This window comes from Muntiacus reevesi, chromosome 3 (genome assembly GCF_963930625.1).
Source record: "Muntiacus reevesi chromosome 3, mMunRee1.1, whole genome shotgun sequence".
Taxonomy (NCBI): Eukaryota; Metazoa; Chordata; class Mammalia; order Artiodactyla; family Cervidae; genus Muntiacus; species Muntiacus reevesi.
Window position 1 is genome coordinate 246,602,235 of NC_089251.1, and position 26,210 is coordinate 246,628,444.

General features: G+C 38.4%; 1 protein-coding gene across 4 annotated transcripts in view; it reads left to right on the forward strand.

The window, feature by feature from the left end:
* Nucleotides 1–26,210, forward strand: part of MAP3K20 (mitogen-activated protein kinase kinase kinase 20) — a 171,022-nt gene that overhangs the window by 57,978 nt on the left and 86,834 nt on the right. For all 4 annotated transcript variants that reach the window (XM_065931774.1, XM_065931777.1, XM_065931775.1 and 1 more), the window contains exon 3: nt 23,823–23,910. In XM_065931774.1, coding sequence (XP_065787846.1) covers nt 23,823–23,910 — 88 coding nt within the window. The remainder of the gene's footprint in view (nt 1–23,822; nt 23,911–26,210) is intronic.

Sequence of the window (26,210 nt, forward strand, 5' to 3'; positions counted from 1 at the left end):
GTGTTTCCTTATTCCATCTCTGCTTCCCTTAATACAAGTCATTCTTCTCTCACCTTCCAGTATCTGTTTTCCCTTTTTGATACATTGGCCACGTGGATACCAAAGCAAACAAACAAAAACCTCACCAGATCAGATTATGTCCTTTCTGCTCCAGACACTTTTGATGGTTTCTCTTACTTACAGAGTAGATTCTAACTCCTTAATATGACATCAGAGAATTCCCTGATGGGTGGTCTAGAGATAAGAACTCTGCACTTCCACTGCAGGGGGCCCAGGTTCCATCCCTGGTGGGAAACTAAGCCCTCACAAGCCCGTCGGTCTACATAAATAAGTAAATTTACAAAAAGTAAATAATATAAGAAATAAGGGTTTTTTTTAGTGCACATTAAAAAAAAAATACATTAGCCCCCTCTAAGAAAGTTCACCCTCAATAAAGCTCTTTAACCTCTTCTGCTTTCCATTCACGCAAACTGTATATCAGCTTCATAAGAGGACAGGATGTTCTCCAAATGGGCAATGTGCTTTCCTGCCTCCAGCTGAAATGCATCTCTACCTGCTCCCAGCCTATCAGAAGCCTGTTGTCCTTAAAATACCCCTCCATAAACGCTCTTCTTCCCTGCCTCCACTCCTCCCAGGGGAGTTAAAATGTCCCTCTGTTTTCCTAGAAGACTGTTTACACCTCTATGGAGCCCTTGTGCTGTGCTGTGCTTAGTCTTGTGATAAAATTAAGAGACAGTTGAGAGCATACCTTCGTAAAATTACAGAAATTTAAAAGTTGACAAAGATCTCACAAGCCCAATTTTCCTAATTTTGGCTGCATATCAGAATGACCTGGTGGGCATTACTGACTGGGGGATTTTTGCAAAAACTAATGCCTGTGGCCAGCGATTTGTTATGTAAGTGAATACTAAAACATCTGCAGTCAATAACTTTTCAGGTAACAGAAGATGTAGTAATACATCTCTAGTTAATATATATATATAGCTTGACCCTACTTCCAAGGATTCTGATTTAGTAGTTCCAGATTAGAATCTAGGGGTGTGTGTGTGTTTTCAAATATTTATCCCCTGATGTAGCACATCAGTAGACTGACGCTGGCATTTAGGGAGCCTTGATCTCCCCTAATCAGAGATTCTCATTACAAGATGATTTTCTTCATCCTCTGGTTATCTGGACACTTTGAATACCTATGGTGATTGGAATTTATAAAAGACACCCTTTCTTCTTTTGCATTGCTCTCTTTTATAGGCCTTCATTGGTTTTAGTTAGAATTTGCTACCTTTTAACTCTGCCCATTGGTTCTAGTACTGTCTGCTGGAGCCATATAAATTGTTTAGCATTGCCTCCACTGCAGCCTTCAGATATTTGGAGACAGTTGTGATGCCTTTTAAAACCTTCTTTTATTTAGGATGTAGAACCCTGTCTATCCTTAGTGTTGCAACTTAATTCAGAAGCCATGTCACTATATATAAAGGTCTTAATAGATGTCAGAACTGTGTTGCAAGTTGAAGAACCCGTGGGGATCTTACAGGTGAACTGGGAGGAGATGAACTTTAAATAAATGCCTTCAGTACAGAGGCAGTGGTGTAAAGTGTGGGCTCTGTAGTCAGATCTGTGTGGGATCCCTAGCTCAGCCACTTGATTAGCTTCCTCTTTCTGCAAGCTCTTTGTACCCTGATTCCTCGTTTCTATTAATGGGATGAGAATACTAATATGACCTACTGCAGAGTACCTTTGAGGGAATTAGAGGTTTTCAGTACAGTGCTTGGCATACAGTAAGTGTTCACTACATTTTGGCTAAAAATATAAGCTAAGAGCAAAGAAGATGTATTATGGCTTGGAAGGCAAAGTTTATATGGTACTGAAATATATATTTATAAATATTTTATTTATTTAGGTATTTACATGGCTGTGCCAGGCTTAGTTTCGGTGTGTAGGATCTAGTTCCCTGACCAGGGATCGAACCCAACATCGGGAGCATGGAATCTTAGCCTCTGGGCTACCAAGGAAGTCCCTGAAATAAAAATATTGAAATAAAGTTTCCATGTACAAGTTAGGTGAATTTGTACATGCTTTCCCAAGTTCATAAAACCCACTTAATCCTTGTGAAATTAAATTATTTACTCATGTCCTTCTTAACACTTACTTTAATAATTTAGGTGGCATCTAATTCAGTTAATATAATAATAGGAAAAGTAGTTGATGTGTTAAAAGACACGGTAAGAATAAGAACCTGAAAAGATTTCAATCAATGAGCACATTGAGCCAGTAGATGGAAATGAAACATTTTATACGTTGACCCCCCCCTGGAAAGCTAAGTGTCGGTAGAAGATGGGGAAGATACAGCTTAAGGGAAGGATGTTTTAGATTTGGTTTACTATGAGTTAATATGTGACATATCTGCCAGAAAAGTTAATGTGATTTTTTTCAAGCCATGATAAGAAAAATTTAGGATCCTGAATGATTAAAGATTGTGCCCTGCTCTCTTTAAAGTTCTAGATCTTTTCTTACCTTTTTCTTACTGATTGGGAGGTCAGGCAAGTCAGGCAACATCACTGGAACAAAGTTTTTTCACCTATAAAACAGGGATAATTCCTGCTTAGTCATATTTACTTTGAATTATAAAGATCAATTATAATGAATATAAGTGAGATTGTTGTCACTATAGAGAATTTTGTCACATTCTATTCATATGATTCAAAACCCCTTTTCCTTGATATGACTGATAATATTACTAGTTTTATTAACCATCTAGAATTTTAATTAGCTGAAATTTAACTGAAATCTTAAGAGATTGTGGCATAGACAGTATTGTTCATCTTGCTTTACCTTCAGCAGAAATATGGACATTAAAGTAGTTAGCAGGAGAAGGAAATGGCAACCCACTCCAGTATTCTTGCCTAGGAAATGCCATGAACAGAGGAGCCTGGCGGGCTGCAGTCCATGGGATTGCAAACAGTAAAAAAAATAAATAAATAAATAAAGTAGTTAGTGAATGGTGAATTATTTTTTACCTCTTTTAGTTTGTATATTCACTGGCAAACCTAACTGTGCATTAAAGTGACGGAGGTATTTTAGAATAAGTGAAAACCTCGAGAGCATCCAGCGCTCAGGTTAGCTATAGCAAAAGCAGTATAAACTACCTTGTTGAAAAGCTTGTGTTCTACTTTTAGTGGAAAAGGATACTGCAGGAATATATGGAAAGAATAGATTGATGGTTTCTTATACACTGTTTGCTGCTGGTGGCTCGTGCTTTTTTGGGAGGCAGTAAGAGACTCCTTTTCTGCATCCTCTTCCTCTGTCTCTCAGCTGTTATAACAACAAAACTTCATAATATGAAGATCAAGAGCCTGCAGATTGCAGTTCTTTCTAATTATCTTTTAAAGCCAAACATGAGCATTAGAATCCTTTCACATATAATATGACAGTTTCCCGTCAGCCCTACACTGACATTTTTCTTGTGTTCTCTGTAGCTACGGAAGAGCCTGGCTAGAGAAGGAAAGAGACAGAGGGTGAGGAAGAAAGGGAGAGTCTAAATGACAGGCTTTTGAATAGTGTAAGTTCAATCCCTAAAACAAAAAGCACGATCTTTTTTTCCGCTAAATAATGTGCTCTCCAGCTTCACCTCTCATCCTGAGAAACATGAAAGAGAAAGTAAAAGAGGTGACCCAAATCACAGAGTGCCTTTGATAGGAGAAATTCAGCTGTTTTGAACACTTACAATCAAAGGAAGTGGTTTCCCTAATTACATGAGCTATGTGAAATCTCTCAGAATAGCTCTTCCACCCCAGGATTCCTTGCACTTTAGAAGTTTGCATAAAAAGCTCACATGGAGAATGAGATGCAAAGTGTTTGATTCAGATTTTATTAGGCAGAAGAGTGCCCACATCCATCCTACAGTTTGCCAGCTGCTCGGGTTGGGACCACTATACCTGGTTTTCATGTAGCTGTCTCTCAGACCTGCAACATTAAGATCTTTGTTCGATCCTTTTCTTGCAAGGAGCACCGCTCTTCAGGAGCAGTAGCTATGAAAATATTCAGAAGATTCGTCTTCCCATTTTCTCTCAACCTGAAATGGATCCATAGCTATGTTTGTGAACTTTGCATGGGAAAACATGATTTCCTGGGTTGGTTGCTGGGTTGTGTTCAAGTGTTAGATTTTATTAAGCTCTTCAGTAGATTTTAATATTTTAAATATAATCATTTACCATAAAATTTACTGCAGATTTCCCCCATGTACTCTCAGAATCTAAACTAGGACTCTGCCAAAACACTTGGCCTGAAGAATAATAGCAATTATGGCGGTATTAAATCTTTTGTATTTTGCCAGTCACTTTGTTATCAAGGCATATAGGATGGTGCAGGTGTGTAGAGAAGAGAATTACAGATATCCTGAGTTCTCTTGTTTGAGAAGGTGGGTATCAGTTTGAAGCCACCAGAAGACAGAAGCATCCACCTTAATTAAAATATCAACTTCAGAAGATATTTTTTCCCCCTGGAGGAATAATTTTATATATAAGGGAAATTGTCTAGTAAGTTTAAATAACAATAAAGAAAGGCATATGTGTGTTTCCTTTTGCCTTTCTTTTCTTTCTTCCAATGAATAAGTATTTTACTATTGTATCTTATATTCTGTTGAAAATTTGTGGGTCCAAAGAACGAAATGGGAATCCAGGAACAGAAACAGCAGGAAATTTTATTTTGTCTAGTGTTTAAAGTACTGACTAAATTTAATCCACATAAAATATCCTAACACTAGGACTGTTGGCTCTTGGGCAGTGAGATTTAAGTAAAAGAAAATAAGAGTGCCCTTCAACGAACCAACCTATAAAAATCTATTTAAACAATTACATAGCAATTTCTTTGTACTTTAACAGTCCTCATTTATTTCAGAGAAATAGCTTATTTGAAAAGATACATAGGTTGATAAGGATTTGTCATAGAATATTTAAAATCCAGAAGTGTGCATGACTATGAACTGCGGTGTGTTGTGAACTCCTAATTATGGGTGGATAAAGATTTGGCTATTTTGTACATAGTCTCATCAATATAATAAGAGAAAGGAGATTTGAAAGGTGATGAAGGATTGATACTGTGGGAGGTATTTTGCTTAATAGGTAGGTTTGCACATAATTGTGAAAAGGTCTGTTATCTGAGAAATCTACTATAATACTCAAACTGAAAGTTTAATAGCTATTTTAGTCCAACAATCTTTAGTTGGACTAATTTAGTTGGACTAATTTAGTCCAACAATGATTAAATTTAAACCCCCATTTTAAAAATCAGTAATTTTGAAGTTCAGAACTGTTACGTCAGGTAGCAATAAACTCAGCTGCAGGGTCCAGGCCTTTGGTTTGCCAGTTTGGAGCTCTTGTCAGGAGCACACCGTCAAGTTCCTACTGCTTCTGTTATACTTTTTGAATGACATTAAATTGCCTGCCCTATGCTTGTTACAAGAGAGGAGGTTAAACATGCTTAAGTGATAGGCATGTGATAACACTTTAACATTAGCGGTAAAAGGTCATTTTGGTTTTCTTCTTCATAGTATTTCTATCAACTAAGAAATAGTACCACATAAATCACAATTCAGCTTCTTGTTCATGATCAAGACTGTATCTATGCCGTCCCGGAGACTGAGAATTGTATATGTTACGTAAAATTCTACAACCTCCCTGGAAAACGGGTTCTGTAATCCTTACCATTCAGAAGTCAGCTTCATGGCTGGCTTAAATAACTTCTGTTAAGGTTTTAACTTAGATCCCTTGCATTATCCTCAAATGATTATAAATAATATTATTCAGACAGTGCTTTTACCATTTATGCAGCACTGTTGATTATGTCATTCCGTATACAAAATGATGAAACAGGTTCAGTATGATTCCCAAAATTATACCTTAGAAACCAGAGCTGAATCTTAGGGTTTTTGGCTCTGGATCCAGTACTCTTTACCAGAGGTAGAATCTCAGCTTTGGAAAAGACCTTAATTGACAATATTTTAGATGCCTGCATCTCCTCTGCAAAATTCCTGCCACAGATGGGCATTGAGCATCTGTTTGAATTCTGATTATCACTGCTAGAGAACTCACCAGAACATTCTCAATGCTCCTGGAACCTTCACCTTTGGAAAACTGTGACCATCACAGAGTTCTTCTCTGAGTTTTTCTGAGTCTGTACCACATGCTAACAGTACATCTTTGGTCAGTCATAAAAAGAATAAAGTAACACTATATAAGAATGTGGTTTTTTAAAACATCATTAAAATTATACTCCTCTTACCAAATGGCATTTATTAAGCATTTAATTGTCCCCTAACTTGTAATTATAAGTAATATAGTGTCATTTATTATAGTTTTTTAGTTGTCTGTCAGTTTTTTAAAGTTTTTTCTTCATTTTTGGACTCTCTTCCTAGTTTTAAAGTGACTAGTTCTTACTTAAGTGAAGAACCCAATTGGATATAGTATACTAGTAATAGAAAAATAGAGCCCTGGATATTATATTTTATACACTTCAGTATCCTACCTCTTTTTAATGTTTATACTTTTGTCCACTTGCTCACTATGACCCTGCTATACTTAAAATCAGACATTTCCATGTTATATTTATTTTCTTTTACTTTTTATATTAAAATGGTGATAAATGTTTATTTTTAAAAAATCAAACATTATACTGTGTAAAAAGTAAAAAAGCAAAAAATTTCTCCTCCCTACAATCTTATTTTATAAAAATTCTCAGCTTATGAATGACTTAACAGATTGATTTTTTTTTTCCCTCTGCATTTATAACAGTACTAGTACTCTTTCTACTTCCCAGCTGGCTCCGTGGTAAAGAATCCACCTGCCGAAGCTGGAGATATGGATTCTATCCCTGGGTCAGGAAGATCCCCTGGAGAAGGAAATGGGTATAAAAATTTATAATAATAATGCTAATAACCCATATTTGGGGCTTAATAAAGTCCAGTTTTCTTGGTACTTCATATGCCTGGGCTCATTTAATGCCTAACAATAGTAAATCGTATTCTGATATTCCTTTTCATTTTACAGAGTGTTTTCACATTTATTTGATTTGTATTAAAACCCTGTGATATGAAACTAGAGAAGACTAGGGAGGTATAACAACTGAATGTGATGTGAACCCTCTGGAGAGGGTCCTAGACCACAAAGAGGACATTCACGGAGCAACAGGTGAAATCCAAACCAAGTCTGGAGTTTGGTTAATAGTCATGTACTCCAGTAATATAAGATATTATATTAACTGGACTAGGGCTCTACAAGGCCTCTATTTTTTTCTGTGACTCTAAATACTCTAAACAGCTTTTCTCTGAATCTAAAAATTATTCCAAAATAAAAATTTTGAAAGTTCTTATTATCCCCAATTCCACAGATTCCTAGTGTTTGAAAGGCCAAGTGACTTGCTGAGTGGCACATAGGGGAGTTAGTGAAAAACCAGAACCTAAAACCCTAGTCCTTGCCCTTCTGGTGCCGCCCATGCCGGTATTTGGCTCCATGCCACCATTCTCCCAACAGTCTTTAGTGCTGGGAGGTAATACCCTTACTTTACAGATGATAGATCATTGTGATGGATGTTCACTCCTGGAAAGATAACTCAGAAATATTTTTCTGATTGACTTTGAGCCAGTAGTCCTTCCATATTTGAATGGAGGGTCTCATACATACATTGGGCTCATTTGATTACACTAACACAACAGAAATCTCATTATGATGAATGACAGCCAGGGCCAGAGGCAACTGTTCTGAAAAAGAATAATGGTGTAGCATGCTCCTCTGTGACCCTGACCCGGAGATCTGAGCATGGGCAGGAAATAGGAACACAAGAACAGCCCCACCAAGTTCTCCTTCTTTCTGCAAACGTGATTGTGAGGCTAATGATGGTTAAGCTGGATTCCTTACCCTGAGTGTGGAAAAGAGAAGTAATGTTCACTTTCTTTCAGCTTGGCACTTTATTTTTAAAATAGTAGGGAACTGTAAGATTTGTTTAGAGATTAGAAGAACCAGGCTTAACAACTTGTGGTCATCTTTGGTATATTTTGGTCTTTGGATTTAGAGTCTTCCGGCAGCTGTGGTGTTACATGAGTTTGTAGGATGACAGATGCCGTCACTGTCTCCCAGTGCTGCATTCACTAGACTCTCTCTGGTCTTCGGTCACTGTTCTGCCCAGACCTGTGTTTTGGCCTCTTGTCTCCTTTGTGAATTTCACTGTGCTCTCGCTGTCAATCTTTGGATCTGTTTTCCAGAAGTTCATAGTTCTAGCAGGTGTTCTCTGTGTCCGTGATCAGTTCTGTGTATCTTCTAAACAACTTCTCTTTGTTCACTCTAGGAATGATTTATTGAGGTAAACCAGGTGCCCAACATGTACTTTCCAGGTATATTTGGCCCTCACAGCTGCTTAAGTAGATACTGATTTTCTTATTTTAGAGATGACAGCAAGTTCAGTGATATTGAGGGACTTGCAAGGCCACACAGTTTAGACATGATAAAGTTGAAATTCAGCCCCAGCGTTTCCAGCTCCTAAGTAATGAGGCCACAGTTTAGCTGCCACAGAACCACTGTCTAGGCCAGTGCACATTAGACTCACCAGGGAAGATTCTAAGGCACACCTGTGCCTGGGGCCCACCCCATATCAATTTAGTCTAGTTTAAGCCAGGAAGCTAGAATTTAAGGGACTTTAGATCATTCATTTCGGAGAAGGCAATGGCACCCCACTCCAGTACTCTTGCCTGGAAAATCCCATGGACAGAGGAGCCTGGTAGGCTGCAGTCCATGGGGTCGCTACGAGTTGGACACGACTGAACGACTTCACTTTCACTTTTCGCTTTCATGCATTGGAGGAGGAAATGGCAACCCACTCCAGTGTTCTTACCTGGAGAATCCCAGGGATGGGGGAGCCTGGTGAGCTGCTGTCTATGGGGTCACACAGAGTCAGACACGATTTAAGCGACTTAGCAGCAGCAGCAGCAGCAGATCATTCATTTGGTCCTTTTTACCTCCAAATTTTGACATTTTATCAGTAGGTGAGCTGAGGCTGTGAATCACATAGCCTTTGAGTGTCAGAACCAAGGCTAAATTAGGTCTCTTGATTCTGATTCTAGAGTTCTTTGCATACTCAGATCAAATAAATATGTAAAAGTATTTACTCTGTTACATATATGTATAGCCACAGGTGAGTTTGTTTATCCTTTTGTAACATACAGAAATGTGTGTGCATGTACATCTGTGTGCATGTATAGAACATGTACCTCTATGTGATTTTGAAAATTGACATTCATTTGTGAGAGAGGCTATTCTATGTCATGGTGGAAATCATAGGCTTTACAACCAGGCTACCTGGTTTGAATCTTGCCTTCACTGCTTCTTAGCTAGGCTTGTAATTCCTTTACCTATCTGGGTTCTCCTACGTATACTCCACATTCCAAGCAAACAGAAGTGCTACTGTCTCTCAAACATGCTGCCCCATGCTGTCTCTACCCAAGTTCTTGCTATTGCTTTGGAATGCCAAGCCTTCTCTAGCTATAAATTAAAGCCTATTTCATTTTCCATTGTCTAATGGAAGCTTTCCATTACCCCCAGCTTCACCTAATCTCTATATGGGTCCTCCACAACAGTTTCTATTTCTTATAATCACTGTGTTGCATATTGTTATTATGCACTTTTATTTTTCCCCTGCTATTGTGTGAGCCTTGATAGTAAGGGTTTATTTTATTTTTATATAACTTAGGATGCCTATGTCTCTTGCTTGATTTCATTCATACCAGGAAATAGCACAGGTATAGATCTAAGGGACTTTATCAGAATGTTCAGGGGAGGTTATATTTAACTGAAAAACTCAGAATAGAACCTATAAAGGGTATTTAATAGAAAAGATCAGAATTCAGAATTAGCTAGGGAAACTTTAACAATAGAATAAAAATCCAGCCAAATATAATGGGATTAAGAAATGAATAAAAAGCAAAGAAACAGAACTCAGTGAAAAGTATTATTTCAAGACATTTTGATGTTTAGAAAAGTAGTTTGAGAAGAGGGTCAAGAAAAGTTGTTTGTTTCTTGGAGAGGTGAAACTCAAGCATTTTTTAGGCCTAGAGGATAGAACTAGAAAGAGATTGTTCCAGAAAGGATATAATTGATGAATTATATGTCCTGAGTGAAAAGGAGAGATATAAAAAGCACAGGTGGGGAAAAAAAAAAGAGCACGGGCTGCAGTGTAAGATCTGGGAAGGAAGGATACCCTTTTCTTGGAGACAGAAAGGCAGGAACTGTAAGGAAGGAATACTGAGGGCAGTTATGCCTGTTTCTCGGGTGTAGAGCATCCATAGTGATCTGAGACAAAAAGGCAAGAGTAGCTGAAGGCCATGAGTAGAGTCAAGGTTTATTGTAGATAACTCATAAAGATTATCTTATTTATTACTTGATATCCTTATTGTCTGTCTTCCTCTCTAAATTGTAAGCTCTGTGAAGGCAAGGGCTTTGCTATCTTGTCCATCACTATCCTCAGCCCTGAAAAAAATAGTGCCTGGCACATAAATACTCAGTAAATATTTGTTGAGTGAACAGAGAATGAAGAAGGGAGGAAATCGGAGATACTCGAAATTACTGCTACAGCCTTCTAGTGTTCAGTAAATGGAGATGTAAACAGAACTCATTGGGTAAGATTGCTGAGAGCGCTCTTTAAAGAAAGCTGACCTAAGAGAATGCCCTTATACCCTTTCCTCTTTCCTGCTGCCTCCAGTGTGAATATAATGGCTTAGAACCTCAGGCGTTGTGTTGTGGCCATCTGGTAAACTTGAGGATGTAAACTAGTGTGAAGGACGGTGAGGCAGACTGTACTAATCATTGTGGAGCTGCCGTGCTGGGCTTCCTGCAGCCTTCATGTTCTGAGACAATGTGAGCTACTTGTTTAACTACTGTTATTTTGGATCTGTGTTTCTTTCAATAGAAAGAAGCCACAATGGGGCTTCTCTTGTGGCTCAGCTGGTAAAGAATTCACCTACAATGTAGGAGACCTGGGTTCGATCCCTGGGTTGGGAAGGTCCCCTGGAGAAGGGAAAGGCCACCCATTCCAGTATTCTGGCCTGGAGAATTCCATGGACTGTATAGTCCATGGGGTCACAAAGAGTTGGACACAACTGAGCAACTTTCACTTTCTTTCCACAGAACCAGTTGATTAGAGAGGGAAAACTGAAAGGAATTAAGGGACCAGAGACCTCAATAAGATCTACTGAAGAGCCGGTTTAAGGGGAATAAGGCTAAAAGGTTAAGGTAGAAAAGGGCCTTCTAAGTTTGAGATGGGTGGGTAATAGAAAGATCTAAGGATGGTCATAAATTGCTAAAGCGGAATGCTAGTGAAGGCTGCTGGAGGAGAAAAAGTGAAGGAGAGAGTATCTTTGTGCACAGAGAAGTAACCAAGAGGTAACCCTTCGAATAGACCAGTGTTTCTTTGAGTTTTCTGATGGGCTACCAAGGGTCTATCTGTGGACCCTGGAGTCTTATCTTGAAGAGTCCAACTTGAGATGCAATACAAAATACTATTTTATTTTATGGCTTCAATGTTAAAATGATTTACGGCAGCTTATAAAAATACAAATTGTGAGATTTAAAAATTAAAATAGGAAAATGGGGCAAAGGGAAAATATGGTAAAAAAACAAAATGGACAGAAATGAAAATAGTATAATAAAAACACACTCATGAGGTTCTTTATTCTTTCTAGACATAGGCAACAAATTTGTGGCTAAGCTTTCTAGCAATCAACTTGAAAAATGTAACATGATAGGTTGTTGAGCAATGGGAATTAAAAACCAACCAGTTCAGGAAAATCACAAATATTCCTTTTACTAAGACCAGATAGATTCAAGGAATTATATCTGATCGCGTGCCTGAAGAACTATGGATGTAGGTTCATAACATTGTATAGGAGGTGGTAATCAGAATCATCCCCAAGAAAATGAAGTGCAAAAAGACAAAATGGTTGTCTGTGGAGGCCTTACAAATAGCTGAGAAAAGAAGAGACATGAAAGGCAAAGGAGAAAAGGAAAGATATACCCGTCTGAATGCAGAGTTCCAAAGAATAGCAAGGAGAGATATAAGAAAGCCTTCCTCAGTGATCAATGCAAAGAAATAGAGGAAAACAATAGAATGGGAAAGACTAGAGATCTCTTCAAGAAAATTAGAGATACCAAGGGAACATTTCATGCAAAGATGGGCACAATAAAGGACAGAAATGGTATGGACCTAACAGAAGCAGAAGAAATTAAGAAGAGGTGGCAAGAATACACAGAAGAACTATACAAAAAAGATCTTCATGACCCAGATAACCATGATGGTGTGATCACTCACCTAGAGACAGACATCCTGGAATGCAAAGTCAAGTGGGCCTTAGGAAGCATCACTACAGACAAAACTAGTGAAAGTGATGGAGTCCCAGCTGAACTATTTCAGATCCTCAAAGATGATGCTGTGAAAGTGCTGCACTCAACATGCCAGCAAATTTAGAAAACTCAGCAGTGGCCACAGGACTGGAAAAGGTCAGTTTTCATTCCAGTCCCAAAGAAAGGCATGCGAAAGAATGTTCAAACTATTGCACAATTGCAGTCATCTCAGACGCTAGCAAAGTAATGCTCAAAATTCTTCAAGCAAGGCTTCAACAGACTGGTTCCAAATTGGGAAATGAGTATGTCAAGGCTGTATATCATCACCCTGCTTATTTAACTTATATGCAAAGTACATCATGCAAAATGCTGGGCTGGATGAAGCCCTAGCTGGAATCAAGATTGCCGGGAGAAATATCAATAACCTCAGATATGGAGATAACACCACCCTTATGGCAGAAAGCAAAGAGGAACTAAAGAGCCTCCTGATGAAAGTGAAAGAGGACAGTGAAAAAACTGGCTTAAAACTCAACGTTCAAAAAATGAAGATCATGGCATCCGGTCCCATCACTTCATGGCAAATAGATGGGGAAACAATGGAAACAGTGAGAGGCTTTATTTTCTAGGGCTCCAAAATCACTGCAGATGGTGACAGCAGCCATTAAATTAAAAGACGCTTGCTCCTTGGAAGGAAAGCTATGACCAACCTAGATAGCATATTAGAAAGCAGAGATGTTACTTTGCCAACAAAGGTCTGTCTAGTCAAAGCTATGGTTTTTCTAGTAGTCATGTATGGATGTGAGTGCTGGACCATAAAGAAAACTGAGTGCTGAAGAATTGATGCTTTTGAACTGTGGTGTTGGAGAAGACTCTTGAGAGTCTCTTGGACTGCAAGGAGATCAAGTCAGTCAATCCTGAAGGAAATCAATCTTGAATATTCATTGGAAGGACTGATGCTGATGCTGAAGTTTTAATACTTTGGCCACCTGATGCTAAGGGCTGACTCATTAGAAAAGACCCTGATGCTGGGAAAGATTGAAGGTGGGAGAAGGGGACAGCAGAGGATGAGATGGTTGGATGGCGTCACCGACCTGATTGACATGAGTTTGAGCAAGCTCTGGGAGTTGGAGATAGACAAGGAAGCCTGGAGTGCTGCAGTCCATGGGGTCACAAAGAGTTAGACACAACTGAGTGACTTAACTGAACTGAAGATGATTATACTTAAATTATAACTTTATATGATTGAACCTAAAAAGATAAAAAATTTTCTTTTGGATCAAAGGAATATAAAGATGGTTTTGAGGAGAGCCATAGTAACCAAGTTTACACCATACCCCAATATTGGGCTGAAAAGTGAATACATTCAGTCAGGTGGCTCTACCAGTTACTTGAATATATTTTTAAAATGATTGTCCCTTTTGCATAAATTTAGGTAAAATAATCCCTAAAAATTGAAAAATAAGACATGTCAAGAAAATTGATAAGAATTAGAGTTCTAGTGAAAGTGGTGAAGGAAATGGCAACCCACTCCAGTGTTCTTGCCTGAAGAATCCCAGGGACGGGGGAGGCTGGTGGGCTGACGTCTATGGGGTTGCACAGAGTCGGACATGACTGAAGTGACTTAGCAGCAGCAGCAGAGTTTTTAGACTTGTTTAGTTGCTAAGTCATATCCAATTCTTTGCAACCCCATGGACTGCAGCATGCCAGTCTCCTCTGTCCTCCACTATCTCCCAGAGTTTTTTCTAATTCATGTCCATTGAGTTGGTGATGCTATCTAACCATCTCATCCTCTGCCACCCCCTTCTGCCTTTGCCTTCAATTTTTCCCCAGCATCAGGGTCTTTTCCAGTGAGTCAGCTCTTTGCATCAGGGCCACAGTATTGGAGCTTCAGCTTCAGCATGAGTCCTTAGAATGAATATTCAGGATTGATTTTCTTTAGGGTTGACTGGTTTGATCTCCTTGCTGTCCAAGGAACTGTCCAGCTGTCCAGAGTCTTCTCCACCAACACAGTTCAAAGGCATCAATTCTTCCGCACTCAGCCTTTTTGATGGTCCAACTCTTGCATCTGTACATGACTACTGGCAAAACCATAGCTTTGACTATAGGGACCCTTGTTGGCAAAGTGATGTCTCTGCTTTTTAATATGCTGTCTAGGTTTGTCATTCCTTTCCTTCCAAGGACAAGGGTATTTTAATTTCATGGCCACAGTCCCATCTGTGGTGATTTTGGAGCCCAAGAAAATAAAATCTGTCACTTCTTCCACTTTTCCCCCTTCTGTTTACAATGAGGTGATGAGACCAGATGCCATGATCTTAGTTTTCTGAATGTTGCGTTTTAAGCCAGCTTTTTCGTTCTCTTCTTTCACCATCAAGAGGCTCTTTAATTCTTCACTTTTTGCCATTAGAATGGTATCATCTGCATGTCTGAGGCTGTTGATATTTCTCCTGGCAGTCTTGATTCCAGCTTGTGATTCATCCAGCTTTAGGCTTCAGTTCAGTTCAGTTCAGTTGCTCAGTCGTGTCTGACTCTTTGTGACCCCATGAACTGCAGCATGCCAGGCCTCTCTAACTGCCAGAGTCTAGGCTTAGGAAAACCTATAATGTAGTGTAATATGAAAATTAGCCTTCAGATGTTATCTTTTACTTACTGTCTCTACTGAACACAAAGAAGGACTTAGATTTCAGCATGAAGGTTAGTGAAAAGAAAGATTGTGGTGGTGGTGGTGGTGGTGATGGTTATTAATATGGGAGAGTTTACTTAAATGGAGGCTATCTCTTCTTTAAATCTTTAGGGGAGAAATCATCTTAAGAGTCTATGATTCAAGGTTATTTTTTACCATATATTTGTTGGGGTTTGGCGCTTTTTTGTCACTCTGTAGTTTGGCAGATATCACATACGTGCCTTTGTCATTAGTTATTGTTTGAGTATGCTGACAGAATCCAGAAATAGTGAAATCATTAAATGGAAGAATCCAGGTATTCAAGATGCTGTCTAATTGGAGTCTACAAGATGTGAAAGGACTTTTCAGACTATTTAAAAATTAAATTTGCCTGAATTCTTCTAAATGATTTTGCAGATTTCCATAATAAATGTAGCAAACATTTCTCTTATGGGATATAAATAATCAAACTCTGTTGCACTGTAGAGTAATATTATAAAGCACTTAACTAATCAGATTGTGAGAGTTGCTCAAAATTCCTAACCATGTAATTTTTGCATAGAGAGAGGGTGCTTCATGCTGTGCAATTAACTGGTTTTATTAACTATAAATTTGGCCATTGCTCGCTGGCCTGATGGCCTAGTGAGAATTACATCTTGGTTCTTGACTTGATCTTGCCCAGTTAAGTATCAGGAAGGCTTGGAAATCTTACAGTGGAGGCAGTGGCTGAGGCCCTAAGGGGAGTTGATGAAGAGTTGTTTCTCACATGTCTGTAACTAACTAGAGAGTTTTGGCATTTTTTTAGGTCTATTATAATTTTCAGATGTTCTATAAACTAACATCCCATTCTGTATTCAAGTTAGGTTTGTAAAGTGGGAGGGTTTAGTGATTATAAACAGAACTTTGACATAAGACAATCTGTGTTAAAAACATGGCTTTGCCATTTTTTGTGCCCTTAGTCAAGTTTTTAAATTTCTCTGCAGTAGTAGAAGGCCCTCACTCGTGATTTGCTTTGAGGCTTTAAAAGGTCAGTCTACCAATTGCATATATCATCACCAGACAGAATAATGTTTGCATTACTCTCCTTTCTGAAATTTGATTATTTTTATCAGGTTCTTTAACTACCCCTTCCATTTCTTCCTTTAATTTCTTCATAATACCTATATTTAAAATACAGATAAATAAATACCTCTGCTCAAAAAAAGCATGCAAGTGGTTTAGAAATATATTTATATAATGTTTTGGTTCTCTAGATTAATCTGGGCTTCCCTGGTGGTTCAGACAGTAAAGAATTCGCCTACAATGCGGGAGACCTGAGTTTGATCCCTGGATTGGGAAGATCCTCTGGAGGAGGGCATGGCAACCCACCCCAGTATTCTGACCTGGAGAATTCCATGGACCGAAGAGCCTGGTGGGCTTGGATTAATCTAAGCCTTTAAATAACATTAGCAAATGTATTCACAGCAAATATAAAACACTTCAGAATAAAAGAGCAAGATCACAAACTGAAATAAAAACAAGTGGATGGTGACTTCCCTGTTTGTCCAGAGACTAGGAATTCTCCTGCCAGTGCAGGGGACATGGGTTTGATCCCTGGTCCAGGAAGAATCCCACATGGCGCAGAGCAGCTAAGCCCATGAGCCACAACTACTGACTCCACGAGCCTAGAGCCTGTGCTCCGCAACAAGAGAAGCCACTTCAATGCAAAGTCCGTGCACCACAACTAAAGAGTAGCCGCTGTTCACCGCAATAGAGAAGCCCACACACAGCAATGAAGACCCAGTACAGCAAAAAAAAAAAAAACAGAGGAGCTTCTGTAGTGGTTGAGTGGTTAAGATTCCCGGTGCAGAGGGCCCAATTTTGACCCCTGGTCAGGGAATGAGGTCCCCACATGCCACAACTAAGACTGGGAGCAGCCAAATAAATAAAATAGTTGTATAAAATAATATAAAATATTATAAGACTAATATAAAATATTATTTTTAAAACCTGTCTATATGAATTGCTTGGCACAGTAGACAGCGCATACAAGCTGTTTTTGTACAGAAGTCTGCAAACAAGAATCTCTTTGAGCAAAGGCAGCTTTTGATAAAAAAATATTTAGATGAAAGGACTCATTTTTATTGTATTTTTTTTAAAGGGGGTGGGTAAAGAATCCATCTGCAATACAGGAAATGCAGGAGATGTGGGTTCCATACCTGGGTGCGGGAGATCCAGCATTCTTGCCTGGAGAATCCCATGGACAGAAGAGCCTGGGGGCATACAGTCCATAGGGTCGCACAAAAAGTCAGACACAACTGAGCAACTGAGCACAACACACCACACATAAACATGGAAAGTCAAATATGATAAATACATGAAGCTAGCTCATACAAGTCAGTTATGAAAGTGGAATCCAGTGTGGAAGAAATCTCATCTTTGCTGTAAGCTTGACTTAACTCTGAATGATAAACTGGTTAAAAAGGAAAGGGAAGATCTTCAGAGAAAGGAATTATCATTGGTTAAATACCTGGAATTGCTAGACACTAAGGTAGGATTTCTGTTCTCCCTTAAGGAGATTGGAGCCTAGAGAGGCTTCCCCTAAGTCACCCAGCTTATAGGAGACATAGCCAAGATTCCTGCCTCCACCTGTTTGACTCTAGAGGGTATCTTAATACACCAGAGTTAATGACCTCAGTTCCATGTACCACATATCTATCGAGGACCCACTCTGAGTAAAGCAACTGTTAGAAATACATTAAGTTAGGTTTTGGTTTTTTTTTAATAGAAATGGATAGAAATTTAAAGCATGAAGGAATCTGGAAGATAATTTTGTCCAGCAAAATAATTTTCTAGGAAGAAACAAGGTTCAGAGTAACCCGGTGGCTCCAGGGCCATCCATTTTGGAATTAGAATTTAAATTTCCACTGACCTAGTTTTGATTACATTATATTGTGTTTTCTTATTTTTTTAAAAGCCTAGTCCTTCATTAATTCATACTTCAAGTCTTATTCAAGGGCTTTCTTTGGGGAGGTTTTCTGTGTAAGTTTAGCCCCAAGTGATCTCTTTGACCAAGTTACATAAGTTGTTTAGTGGAAAGTTGAGGGCTTGAATGTGCTTTTGTTATCCAAACTGAATACAAGTTTACAATATATCTGACTTTTTCATGTCATCACAGTGACCTTCTGTTGTTGAGCATGAAGAATCTAAAATCTCTCAGTCTTTTATACCTTGGGATATCTCTTACATTCCTGTCCTTAAATCTTCAGTGTGTATTTCATTCAGTTTTAGCCAGCCTTCCCTCCTGCCGGGTTAGTCTGTCCTTAGTTGGGTATATACTTAACTGGAGAGCAGCCTGATCCCGGGAACGGAGCCCAGGCAGCTGTCCCAGTAGCTGCACGTGGTAAGTCTCCTGCAACCCACCAGGAAGACCATTGAGCAATAAAGACTTCCCAGCATCAGTGACGTCTGTCCCGCATGACTCCATCTCGGCTGTTCACGAAGAGTGAGCAGAATGACTGGTTTATTTTTCCTTCTTAGTATTTCTAGCCATTTTTCTTCCAAAGAAACATCTTCATGACACTGAGGAATATAGGCTGCACTGAATTCAGTTTGTTTATCCTTTATTTCCCTAAATACCTAAAGAGCAGCATTTGAAAGAGAGCCTACAGAATTGAGAGATTTGCTGCTTGTCGTGTGCCTGTGTTATTGAATGGGTCTCATTAAGCCTAAAAGTGATTCAAAGAGCATGACCTGGGTATGACTCTGGTGATTAAATACAGAATTGAAAATCATCCTAGCCTATTTTTAATGTTGTTCTATAGCACTGAGTTTTTAGAAGTGGGAGTTGGTTTTTCATCTTGCGAGAATCAAGTTTTTATTTTAGGAAAATGACCCTAAAATAGTATTCTTGGAGTATAAATTCAATGAAGTAAACAATTTTTTTGTTGTTGTTTTTGACACTGGTTCTTGTGATCTGACACATGTAAATCTTACTTAGACAGTGCATTCTGCCTCAATTATCTTTATAATCAGAGCCTGAAACAGAAGAGAATGTCTACCTACTTCTTGCCTGAAAAAGCAGGATGTTTTGACCTTAAACACTACTGTTTTAGGGTTTGTTTGTTTTTTTGGCTGCAATGAGTCTTCCTTGTGCCATGGGCTTTCTCCAGTTGTGGTGTGGGGGCTTCTTGCTGTGGTGGTTTTTCTTGTTGCAGAGCACAAGCTTTATTTAGAGCTCAGTTCAGTAATTGTGGCTCACAGACTTAGTTGTTTCACGGCTTGTGGGATCTTCCCAGACCAGGGATCGAACCCAGGTCCCCTGCATTGGCTGGAGATTTCTTAACCACTCACTGGTCCACCAGAGAAGTCCCTGTTTTTCGAGCTTTTAAATCAAGTATTTCCCCTCGTGCCTTACATTCTGCTGCTAAGTACAATAGCTCTGGGCTCTGTGCGGATAATGATAAGAAGTATGCTGTACTGAGAAGACCAAGGGCGTTGTCTTTTCGAACCCATCCTGTTCTTTAGAAGCCTGGTTCAGTTGTAGAGTTTTGTGATGTCGGCCCAAGCCTAGGAAGAGAGCTGCCTTAGTCCATTCAGAATGCTGTAACAGAATACTGAAGATGGGATGACTTATAAACAACAAAGACACTCATAAGTTCTGGAGGTTGGGAAGTCCGAGATCAAGTTGTTAGCAGAGTTGATTTCTGGTGAGAACCTACTTCCTGGTTCACAGTTGTCCATCTTCATGTGGTGTCCTCATGTGGCAGAAGGAAGGGGTGAGGGAGCTCCTTTATAAGGGTGCTGATTCCATTCCTGAGGCTCTACCCTCATCACCTTTTACAGGTCCCACCTCCTTATACCATCACTTTGGGGGTCACGTTTCAACATATGGATTTTAGGAGGACACATTCAGCCTATGCAGAAATCGTGTGTGAAATGTAGCCCCCCTACTGAGAAGCAGGGCTCCATTATTCAGGAGGTCTGCTACAGTGGGTATGGTGTGGGGAAGGTGTGGACTTGATAAGAAGCTGGCTTACTTGCAGAGGTGATTTTAGAAATATAAATGGTACAATGCATTGGGTAGAAAACTGGAAGCAGAAGGTTTAAGATTAAGCAAGCTTCTCCATTCTATATCTGAAAAAGTTCAATGAGGGCATGCTTGGAGAATAGCCAAGCAAGGAAGGGCTCTCAAGAAATTTTGCTTATTTGATTGTCATGGACTGCAAGAGGCAACTTGTAGCTGTCCAACTTTATCCTGAAAGTTCAAATCAACAAAGGGCTCATGAACACAAATCTCAATGTGGCTTCTACTGTAGTTGTATAATTGATTGGCATTCTTACGAAATAATAGCCTGAAGTAACCCTTATGCATGTAAAAGAACAGAATGAATAGTGAAGCAAATCCACACCCACAGGCATTTTACTCTTCTCACTGCCCTGTTCAGAGTAAACATTTACCTTACATGAACTCTTACCGTGGCAGTTATTTAAACACACTTAATATCATTATTGTCAAATACTATTTGTTCATCCACCCTTTGAATATTATTGAGCTTCAGCTGTATAAACCATATGACCTTTCTCCCTCATGTGGTTTTATACTAGGCATGGTGCAAGACAAGCTAAGGCTTCTTTGAAGAGCAGTGGGCTACGAGAACAAATGTCAGAAGGGAGAGGAAGATCATTTAATAAAACACTGAACCCGAGTCTGAGTAGGTGTACTCAGTGTCCAGACTTAATGTCTCATGGCCTCTCAGAGTTTATGGACTTCTTCAGGAATAACCCAGGAGATGTCTGTTCTGGATGCATATCTGGAGAAACTCATAGCTCAGAGATTAACTAAACTAGTCCTTATATACCTAGGGTAGTTCTGGGGAGGTAAGGAAAGAATTTTACTTCTTTCTGATCCAATCCTAGGGAAAATCAAAATTTCCATGCAAATCAATATTTTAAATGTTATATTTATATGCTCTAGTCATACATATTGTGGATAACATGCTTGTACTGTTTTTTCTGATTAAAAATTATAGAGGCTATTGTAAAGAATTTGGGAAATATGTGGAAATTTTAAATCAGTTATATTCTTTTTACTACCTAGTGTGTGCTCAGTTTCTTCAGTCATGTCTGATTCTTTGCAACCATATGGACTGTAGCCCACCAGGCTCCTCTATCCATGGAATTCTCTAGGCAAGAATACTGGAATGGGTTGCCATGCCCTCCTGCAGGGGATCTTCCTCACCCAGGGACTGAATCCATGACTCCTGCATTGCAGGCAGATTCTTTACCCATTGAGCCACCTGGGAAGTCCTTTGCTACCTAGAGATAAACACAAATAATATATTTTATTTCCTCCCCATCTCCTTTCTTTTGTGTGTAATTTTAATTAAAAAAAAAAATGTGGGCTCTTATCTTCTTAAGTTTGGGGGAATGGCTATTCCCATTTAAACTATTGGGGAATGGCTACCCACTCCAGTATTCTTGCCTGGAGAATCCCATGGTCAGAGGAGCCTGGCCGGCTACATAGTCCATGGGGTTGCAAAGAGTCAGACTTGACTGAGTGACTAACACTTTCACTTTCAGTATTCTCTAAGTACATCCATGTTTCTGCAAATGACAATATTTTGTTCTTTTTATGACTGAGTAATATTCCATTGTAGATATGTACCAAATCTTCTTAGTTTTAATAGTGTTAAAAATATTTAAATTTTTTGGCACAATAGAGACTTATTTTAGCCTTCGTTGTTATTATGTTTCCTTTTTAACATAAAACTGAACTTTTTCAAGCCACTAATTCATTATTTTGACGTGTAAGCTATTTGCTAGAGTATCCAGAATTTAAATCTGAAAAACAATGGGAAAACAACAACTGAAGGAAAATTTTGCTACATACTTCCTTCAGCAACTTCCATTGATGAACTATTGACAAGCTGGTGCCTATAGAGGCAAATTTCTATAATACATCCGCTTGCATTCAGATCCTGGCTACTATAAGCACAGATTTTAATAATTCAATTAATCCAAGGTATTTTCTGTTAGAGCTTGCTTGAATTGCTAACAGGTATCATGATTTCCATTTATTGCAAATGTCACTTATTTATTTAATCTATCTCTACTTATTATTAGCCCATTTCCATGAAACTCGTACAACATTCTAAAGTAGCATGTTGTTTTCGAGATGTTAAATCAAATTCTTAGTTTACTAAATTGGAACCTGAAGCCTTATTCCATAAAAATATCTTTTGCTTGCAAATCATATTGCAAGAGTTTTTCATAACTGTAAAAAGTTAAAACAAGCACAACAAAGGAACACAAGATAATAGTTGTTCTGTCATTAGCATATACCTACTCAAGGCCATTTAGACATGCTTACCAATACCTAAAAAGATAAGTTCTCTCTGCAAGATATAATTTGTTAGTATCTTAAATGTAAGCATGAAAGCTAGCTGAAACACTGAAAATTCCATGTCATGTTGAATTATAAAATCATTGTCCAAGGATTCAGAATATTCTTGTATTTATTCCTTATTGATGAAAACATTTTTAATGACTTCTCGATTTAGATATTCTGAAGAATATATCAAAATGTGCCAAAGGATAACACTCCCTGATTTTGATCAATACTGGTTCTAACATTAAGGCGTCCTCACATTGAACTCTCATAGCTTTACTCACAAAGAGTTGATCTGCCACTGAAAAACAGAGGCCTTATGATTTCCAAACTTCACATGAATTGTATTTTTACAACAAAGGTTTTTTATGCTGCTTTAGAAAGAGAGTTGCCATATGGATGAATAATTGTATTTATTGTCCAATTAGTATATTTTCTTTCTACTTGGAAAACTAAATTATGAGAAGGTTGTTTGATGAATACAGAACCTCTACCCACAGTGAACGCTCAGTGATTGTTAAGGAATTATTTCTATAGCCCACTTCAGCACTTACTAAAACAAACTGTCAAATCAACCTTCATAAAATGAACGTCTCATCCAGTCACTAACAATGGTCCTTTCTCCTGTTCCCACATTGACCCCATGTCAACCCATAACCTGTCTAGTCAAACCACCTTCAAAGCAAGTTTCACGTTTTTAATGAAAAATCATACCCTACTGGGGTGTCCCAGGTGGTGCTAGTAGTAAAGAACCTGCCTGCCAGTGCGGGAGACATAAAAGACATGGGTTTAATTCCTGAGTTGGGAAGATCCCCTGGAGGAGGGCGTGGCAACCAAGTCCAGTATTCTTGCCTGAGGAATCCCATGGACAGAGGAGTAAGAATACTGGAATGGGTAGCCATTCTCTTTTCCAGGGGATCTTCCCGGCCTAGGGATCGAACCCAGGTCTCCTGAATTGCAGGCTCACACTCTTTACTGTCTGAGCCAATTTTGCCATAACTGTTCATCCAACTGATAGAAATTTAGTCGTGTTGCAGTCTGCCAGAGAGGATATTATTCAGAAAAAAAAAAAAAAAATCTGTTTGACTTTAAGGAGGAAGGCTTTTACTTAAATAAATATGGCATCTCCCCTCTTTAATCATCCCCCTCTACTGTCAGTCATGTTGGCTTACTAGTAAGCACTTCTGCTGCTGCCAGTTCAACCCCATTTCTTTTTAAAATTTTTCAGAAACCTTCAATACAAATTCTTAATCTATCAAGAAAACTGCCAAAGACACTGTTTTATTAGTATCACATGCTTGTTGAGCACATACACATCTTTGTAAAGTATGTAAAAGAAAATTGAACACAAAACCTATTTTATGAGACTTTTATAAATGTGAAATTTTATGCAATTTTGTATTTGATTTTTGTATAGGCAGAAATACTCAGCGTCCTCAGTCACAGAAACATCATCCAGTTTTATGGAGTAATTCTCGAACCTCCCAACTATGGTATTGTCACAGGTAGGAACTCTATTTGACTTTTTTCTTTCCCCATTTACCTAGCTTTAGATTCTTTAATATGCTCAAATGCTTAATATTAGGTTCTGTCATGAATTGTGTGCTACTGTCAGATGTCACTTTTGTTGCTATAAAGCATTAATAAAACTGATTATATCAATATAATTAAGAATGGTGTTTCCACTTCTACCCATGTTTAATTGTGCTAATTATATCTGTGTAAATGCTATTTAAATGCACTTGCAGCTGCAATACCAATATTTAAAGGTGCCGTTTAACTAAAATTTCATTTAATTAGTTGAAATGAGCGATGTTTTTTGTAACTCTGTGACCTTTTACAAATTAAGATTTCTTGAGCTACTCATGTTGTAATTCTTTGCAAGGCATTTTAATCCCATTAGAGCATTCTTTCTTCAAGGTCTCTGACGTGAGAATAATATTTTTCAGGTTTGGTCATCTGAGTTGGTAATGACCTTGATCTAAATTATCGCATAATATAGAACAGCAATTTATAACTGATGGAAATACCCTTTCGAAAATGGAGCACACAGAAAATTTTGCCATGTAAAAATACAGAAAGGCACCTATTTATATTACTTTATACTCATAGTTTTATAATCCAATAAACAGCTTCAGGTCTATGATAAATATAGTGTTCAATTTTACAATACATAACTTTGACCAAGTTCTTTATCATGGCAGTTCTTTGACCAAAATAAAACAAACAAGAAAACCTTAAAAGATCAGTCAGGCCTCTTTTCTTCTATTGTAGTGGTAAGAACTTGGATTGTCTTTATATATTATCTTAAAATAACAAAATACCCTCAATAAAAAGGACTGGATTAGGTACTTCCTTATAAATGATGTTATCTAATACTTAGAATATCCTATTTCATGTAAGAAACTGAAACTCTAACTTAAGTACTTTTTCAAGATTACCCAACTAATGATAGAACCACAGTGGTATAAATTTCTCAATTGATTTTATACAGAATCTTCTCTTATACGTAAGCTAGGTTCTGGAAGGCTGTGAGCATACTTTAGATCCAGTAGATGTGGAAGACTGAATGTACTGCTCCGTTTTATGTAAGAGACTTGAGTATCCTCGACCAACCCCCCCCACAGATAACTGAGGGATGATAGTACATATGAATCAAGTGTGGAAGATCAAATGGGTTGGGAATGATAGCACTTGCCTTGCTTCTTGAAATGAACACTAGTATGGCAGACTTGTAAGTAAGTAAGGTAGAGAGAGACACAGGCAGGCACAAAAACCTTGATCACCCAACCCAGCGAGCTCCCTCTGTTTGGAACCTCATTGTCTTTCTCATATGTTGGAGCCCTGACGGGGAAACCTTGACTAGCTTGAATCTATTCCATCTTGAGTGTGCTTGTCAATAAAAAAGGTTCTTGCATCAGGCAGCTGTTGTCACTCATACTGAGGACTTAAAAGAATAACTTATCAGAGCGATGGAATGGAATGGACACTGGAATAGGAACTGAGCGATGAAATCTTGTCTTGATTCTGCCAAAGCTCCATAGATGGGTCCCTGATGATCTGTCTCAGTTTTCTCTTTGTGAGTGAAGGGACCAGAATTGATTATTTCTGGGTAAGGGTGTGTATACATGCACCCGTGCATGTGTGTTTGCCGAAACTTGTCATCACAGAGACGGTTTTCTAAAACCTGTTTATAAGACTTAGAACAGAGTCCAAGAGGTAGCTGCCATTTTATTTCCCTTGGAAGGGAAGTGAATATCTTTTTCCCAGATCTGCAAAATAATGGAATGACTAGAATCTCCAAAGTCAAAAGAAAAGATACAATAGAGAATCATCTTTTCTTTGATTTTTGGAAATGTCTTAATTCTGTACTACTGATCAAGCAGTAAGCATGAACTGGAGTAACTATAGTAATTTCAAACAAAATAAACTTAAGAAATATTACTAGAAATAAATTGGGTCATTCATAATGATAAAAAGGATCAATACATCAGGAAGATATAGCAATTGTAAATATATACATAGTTAACAATAGGTCCTCAAAGTACATGAAGCAAAAACTGACTGTAAAGGAGAACCAGTCAGTTCAACAAAGGGGTTTCAGTACCCCCATTCTCAGTAATTGATAGAACAACTAGATAGAAAATCAGCAAGGATATAGAAGACTTGACAAACACTCTCAACCAGTTCTGTATACCACCCAACAAAGAATGAATGTTCTTCTCAAGGGCATATTCTTTAGCATGCACGATAAGTTAAATCATGAAATAAATCTTATTACATCAAAAAGAAGTGAATAAAACAG